Raw genomic sequence first — 6,945 nt, 5'->3', positions numbered from 1 at the left:
ATGAAGTCTGTCCAGGTTTGCCTCCTTTTCTGTTTTTGGAAAGCAATCTGCTGCTATGGTTGTGAACTGACCAACATCACCATCTCAGTGGAGAAAGCGGAGTGCCGCTTCTGCATCAGCATCAACACCACATGGTGTGGAGGGTACTGCTACACCAGGGTAGGTCTTCTCTTTTACTGGAAGTAAAGGTGTTGAGTAAAGGCATTCCTCTTTCTGTGAGGGACCGTAGGAGGCAAGCATCATCAATTCATGCTTTATCCATATTTTATGCATCCTAACCAAGAGCCATGAGCCCCTTAGTCAACAGTGTTCAGTGCTGTGACTAGGATGAATGAACATGATGTCAAGTCTGGGGCTTGAATTTGATTTAGGTAAATTTAGGAAAGGTTTTTCATCTGTTGGTTGATCTGATGAATTTGGTATTATACCAACTCTGTATTCCCAAAATAGTAATATATGTATTAAAATATGTATCACAAATTACCTATACTCTTGCCCAAAAGGCAATTTCTTATAACTAAGCTCTTAGCTTTGGCATAGAAACATTACCAAGTCATATAAAAATATATATTAATAAAACCAGCCGCCTTCTAAAAGTTCCCTTTAGATCTCCTTAAATATGAGTGCAAGGAACAATGCAAACACAATGAATGCAAACACAATGAATCCTTTCATACTGTTAGAGAGAAACCAAATCAGCAAACCCACTTCTTTCTTTTTACCTCTGAGAAAATGAACACAGAATAATTAAGTTGCTGGCCTGAGTTCAGATACTTTCTTCTCCTCAATGATCTGAAGAGGCAGTTTCTGCTTGTTTTCATTCCATTTTCCTCCACTGCACTTACTGTCTGCAGAATTTTGTTCTATACATTGAAATTAAAGAGTAGCAATTTTTAATGAAGTATATGTATTCGATAATAAATGAGTTTAATCAAACTCCACTTATTGATCAATTTATTGCATCTTTTTAGCACATAGATTTGGTTGTATAACATTGCAGTAAATGAGACAGCAGTTTCCTCTCTCTGTGAAAATATATTTTCCACTGTAAAGTGATGGAACAAATAATTTTTCTCTGGCATGACAAAAAAAAGTTTATTTGATAACTATATTCTTGAAGGCCTTGCAAAGTTTACAGAATTTAAGAGAACAAATGCCTAGAAAGCAGTAGGATATTTAACAAATTTCATGAGCCTTTGTAAAAAAATGTTAAGTTAATTATGGGACATTCCTTTTTACATCTTATTTTTAACAAATACACCAGGACTATGTGTTTAGATTTCTTTTTCTGGGAGTTTAAACTACAATGTTTATCATTTGTCACTGATAGAGGTTTCAACTAGTAAAAGAAAGTCAATTTATGAGTGGAGCACAGGTGACTATAGTCCTAAGTACTCAAGAGGCTGAGATCTAGGAATCACTACTCTAAGCCAGCCTCGGTAGGAAAGTCTGTGAGATTCTTTCTCCCCTTACCCTTGAAAAAGCTGGAAGTGGAGGTGTAGCTCAAGTGGGAGAATGCTAATTTTCAGCACAGAAGCTCAAAGACAGTGCCCAGGACTTAAGTTCAAATACCCAGAACCAGCACCAAAAAAAAAAAATCTTAAAATTTTATATTTCTTCTAAAATTCATATTTTTTACATCATTTTCCCCATGTTATGGTCAATGTTACCTTCCTTTTTTTCAGGAATAATTAGTACTTCCATATAAGCATTGGAAAGATTTCTAGAACAACCTGGAAATGCATATATTTCTGTGGATCTTAATGGCTAAAGATGACAGCATGCTATTATCAAAATTGTCCCATGTTGACCAAGTTAAATAGAAACTTTCAGGATATTGTGACTGAATGGCTTCCTTTCTAAACTCCTCAGGATCTTGTCTATAAGGACCCAGCTAGGCCCAACATGCAGAAAACCTGCACCTTCAAGGAGTTGGTGTATGAGACCATAAGGGTGCCCGGCTGTGCTCACCATGCAGACTCCCTGTACACATACCCTGTGGCCACTGAATGTCACTGTGGGAAATGTGACAGCGACAGCACTGACTGCACTGTGCGAGGTCTGGGGCCCAACTACTGCTCCTTCAGTGAAATGAAAGAATGAAGAACAATGGACATTTCAGACCACCCACTTTTGTCCTGAAGGACCAAGACATCCAGAATGCTGCACTCTTCCCAGTGTGGAGACCACAAGGTCAGGGGATCATGAGACTCCACTGATCCCTGCTGTAGTATGGGAGGATCAGGACTGCAAGTTCTCAGACTAGGACCCAGCACCACTTTGCCATCATTCCATAGTCTGGTTCCATTCATTTTTTTGTCCTTGTAACTCTCAGATATTTTGATGATCTTTAATAATATTAAGAATCTTTGTAGGCAATCCCTTTCTTTGTGGAAATTAGCTCACATTAATTCATTAATTTAAAATTTGATCAAATCTTTATGGAGTCCTGCAAAACTCTTTTTGGGGGATAAATAAAAATATGATCACTCTGCACTCCCAAAGATCTCTTCATTTGGCAGGAGTAGTATTTGGTATTCCACATGAAAACAACTTCTGCATTTTAATAAGTATATTTAACTTATCTAGAAGTACATTTGTATAAAGTGCTGGCTATTTCAGAAAGAATTAGCTGAATATTATATCACATCTTCTCTTTTGTATATTCATGTTTTCCCAAATCTGATTTCTCTGAAAAGAATACGTACTGCAATATTTCATGAGTTGATTACTTTTACAGATAACTATCTTTACTATGTATTTATTTCACATCTATGATATTTAGCTAAATATAATGGAATCTTATTTTTTTAATAAAGATGTAAGCTAGGAAACTAATAAATTTGCATTGTTTCATATACAAATAAAGAACTTACATATAGTTTATAACTTTAATAGAAAATTAATTAAATATAATTTCTAGTGTTTCTACAAATACACCTGACCTCTTCTTTGACAATATTAAAAAATAATGCTTTGCATTTCCAACAGTACTTTTTTCATTTAAACTTTCTATTATTTCTTGAAGTCATTTTTCTGCAAATTTTTATTTATTTCCTCCCCTCAATTTGTTTTGTGCATCAATTCGTTGTGAACGATTAATTTCATGTTCACATGACCGCATTTGCAAACAATGTACCTTGATCAGACTCATCCCTTCTACACCCTTCCTTCATCTCCCTTCTTCTTCCCAAACCAACTGCAACAAGCCTCACTGTTCCATTTGCACACATGTGCATGAAGTATTTGGACCATATTCATACTCCTTCACCTTCTCCATCCATCTTTCCACCTCCCACTAGAGCCCACACCCAGGGTAGAACCTGCGTTATATTCCTATCTTTTTTAATGTGTGCTAGGTCACTTTCTGATGTCATAAGGGAAAGTGTAGAATCACAGAGTGGGCAGAGGCATTGGAAGTTCTCTCTTTCATTTCTTGGAATTTTGCGATGGGAGAAATGAAGCCCAATGATGGAAGTGGCTCACTGTCTTAGTACATTGGTTCTGTTTAAACAGAATTTCTCAGATTGAGTAATTTATAAACAGCACACTTGCATTTACTAACAGTTCTAGAAGCTAAAAAAAAAAAATACAAAATCAAGACATGTGCAGATTTTGTCTGAGGATACACTATTTGCTTTGAAGAGAGCACTTCCTGTTCCAAACACAGTGTAAATGGCAGGGGCTGCCTCAAGCAAATGAGTCTATAGGAATACCCTAATCCTATCCTTAATCATTTCCTGGACAACCCACCTCTTAATGCCACCACGATGAAAATTAGATTTCAACAAAGGAATTGCTGACATACATAAACATTCAGACCAAAGCAATCACAAAGATTGTTCACTGAAGATCCAGGATTACAATCCTGGTCTCCTACCTTTTAACCTAATTCTCCATTGACTATTCTGCCATACTAATTCATTTGGATAAAGATTGAAGCAAAAGTACACATATTAATGACCATGTCCATTCAAATCTAGTATTGTGGGTAACCTATAGCTGATATAACTTATATCTTCACACATTGAAATAGGGTTGGATCGACACAGTTTAACAAGATGCCTTAAACGATAATGGAGTGCCTTCTTTCTGTAGCTTAGAGATCAAAATAATAAGCCTTCTCATTAGAGGTTCCATAGGGCAATAGCTCCAGAGGTATATTTCCTTGGCTATCTTAACCAATTGTCATCATTAAAAAGTTATTTAAAATTTCTGTACTTTGAGCTGGGTGACAAAGGCTCACACCTGTAATTTTAGCTACTGTAGGAGACTGAAATGTGATGAATGAGGTTCAAAGCTAGAAAGTCCATGAGACGCTTATAACCAATTAAATACCAAAAAATCCAGAAGTGTAGCTGTAGCTGTGGCTCAAGGGGTAGTACACCACCCAAGTCGTGAGTTCAAGCCCCAGGACCAGCACGCACTGACACATGCACGCATATGCACACGTACATACACACACACACACACACACACACACAAAGAGAGGGAGAAAATCTCTGTACTTTGGTTTCTTCGACTGTAAGATGCAAATCATGGTATTTCCTATTTCAGATGGATGTTTATGACTAAGAGGTAAGACATATAAAGGGCTTAAAATAAAATTTAGTGCTGTCAGTCAATTCAAGCTGAGAAACTAGAAAAGAACTCTATTTGGGGTCTTATACTAGCAACTCAGCATAGTTCTGAATCGGTATTCCAAAAGACATAGGGAAAGCAGGAGTTTGTGTATAAAAAGGTTTTTAAATCATTACAAGATAATTAAACTCTTTTTAAGGGTCTTGTGCTGGTAACTCATACCTATAATCCTAGCTACTTAGAAGGCAAAGATCTGGAGAATCAGATTTCTAGGTCAGCTGGGAAAAAAAAATAAAATCCTAAGAACCCCCCAATTCAATAAAAGACTTGCCTATGGTAGTATGGACCAGCCATCTCATCTACAGGAAGGGGCCTAAATGGGAGGATTGTAGAATAGGATGTCCCACACAAAAAAGCAAGACCCTAGCTTAAAAGTAATCATACCAGGAGCTGGAGGCATCACTCAAGTGGTAGAGTGCCAGCTATGAGCAAAAAGGCCGAGAGTATAACTAACATCCTGAGTTCAAGCTCAGTATAGACACACACACACACACACACAATCTCATACTCTCTCTGACAAGCTAATTAACCATGGGATTCATTTTTCTCACTTTTACATTGGATTGAGAATGAAAGTAGAATAGGATTTCTGTGAAGGTTTGAAAAGATAACACATGTAAAGCACTCAAAAGCTCCTAAGAGCTATTATCCTGATGGAGAGAGACTATTTTACAACTTAGTTTTAAAAGACAAAGTCAAAATGGTAAGAAGAAGCTGAAATTTCTGCTCCTGGTGCCTCATCACAAATTTGAAGCTCAATCCTTCATGAAGCGGCAAACAAAATCCTGAGCACACTCCAAGTCAAGCCAAGAAAATGTCCATCCCCTTGGGATACCATTTTACTTGAAGTCCATACCATGCCAATTAAAAATAGGTTTCCTTGCTGTTTTCAAAGTAAAATTTTCATCTTCAGCTGACATACTTGAAGTTTTTCATAGTCTGAACTCTGAACTTCTTTCTGGCATTTTTTTCTCTCTCCTTCTATCCCTAAGAACCCATAGAACATGGCAACTACTTATAAAGTTTGAGGCAAGATTCTGTGCCTTCTATTTCTGGAATGCTTTTAACCCGAACAATTTTATACTATTTTGTCTATGGCTAGATGATTCTCTGTAACTAGAAATGTCAATCAGTGATACTTGAATCCTTAAAAATGAGGCCAATACATAAAAATAATAAATACTTTGTTCATGATTATAAAAATGAGGCCAATACTTAAAAATAATAAATGCTTTGTTCATGACAATAAAGAAGGCGAAACAAGAATAGAATTGAGGAGAAGCATTCAAGGAGCCTCAAACTTTCTCTGTTATACTTTGTTTCTTAACATAAAATCTAAGTCACAAAAATGAGATAATAATATATATGAAACTGAGGAAGGCTAGACAGGTGCTCATTATGTTCTTAAATCTTTATAGTGTTTGCTAGTTAACAAACAGAGCTTCCTTATATGCGTCCTGATTTTATGTCTAAAAGTAATAGCTAGTATACAAGTCCCAGCCATTGATAGTTATTTAGTAATTAAGAGAGAGAATTTCAATGCTCACCAAGCTATATGCTTAACTTTCTGACTATAAAGCAGAACTACATTTCCCAGACTACCTTGAAACCAAAAATACCAGTTAATGTTCCTGCTAATGAGATTTGAGCAGAAGTACTGCATGACATTTCACACTTGGCCCATAAAACCCTTCCATAAGTAATGATTCACTCTCCCCCTTTATTAGTAGGATGTCAATATCGAGGGTGACCTAGAAAGCTTTGTGTTGAGGAATGGAACTAGCATGGTAAAATACTACTTTCAAACAGAATTACTTCAAAGCTTCAACCCATTGTAGAAACAGAGGTTGACAGTCATATGGGTTAGACCAAAGATTATGTCAAGGGACAATAGTATAAGTACAGAGGCAGTGAGAATGGTTTTGAGTTTAGCAAAAGATTTGAATTTAAGTCTACAAATGCCCCTTTACAAAGAGTATATTTATTTTCATCTTAATATAATTTTTTAAAATCTAGAACAAAAGTCTTTTTTTGTGGGGGGGGAGGGGTCCGGTCTTGGGGCCTGAACTCTGGGCCTGGACGCTGTTCCTCAGCTCTTCAGCTCAAGGCTAGCACTCTACCACTTCAGCCACAGTGCCACTTCCAGCTTTTTTTTTCTTTTTGCTTATGTGGTGCTGAGGAATTGAACGCAGGGTCTCAGGCATTCAAGGCAAGCGCTCTACCACTGAGACACTTCCCTAGCCCCTAGAACAAAAGTCTTTATTCCACCAACATTTCCTTTTCAATTTCCAATTTACTGATGAA

The 6,945-nt window shown here is 36.8% G+C and overlaps 1 protein-coding gene across 1 annotated transcript; it reads left to right on the top strand.

The window, feature by feature from the left end:
* Window positions 1-2,103, top strand: Fshb (follicle stimulating hormone subunit beta). The gene is made up of 2 exons (XM_042691790.1): window positions 1-159; window positions 1,873-2,103. Exons 1-2 carry the CDS (start codon window positions 1-3, stop codon window positions 2,101-2,103), a joined length of 390 nt encoding a protein of 129 aa, XP_042547724.1.
* The last annotated feature ends 4,842 nt before the right edge of the window (window positions 2,104-6,945 follow it).

This window comes from Dipodomys spectabilis, unplaced genomic scaffold, assembly GCF_019054845.1.
Source record: "Dipodomys spectabilis isolate Male_0828 unplaced genomic scaffold, ASM1905484v1 ptg000145l, whole genome shotgun sequence".
In the NCBI taxonomy this organism is placed as follows: Eukaryota; Metazoa; Chordata; class Mammalia; order Rodentia; family Heteromyidae; genus Dipodomys; species Dipodomys spectabilis.
Note: the sequence above shows the minus strand (reverse complement) of the source record. Positions and strands in the feature narration are given on the sequence as shown.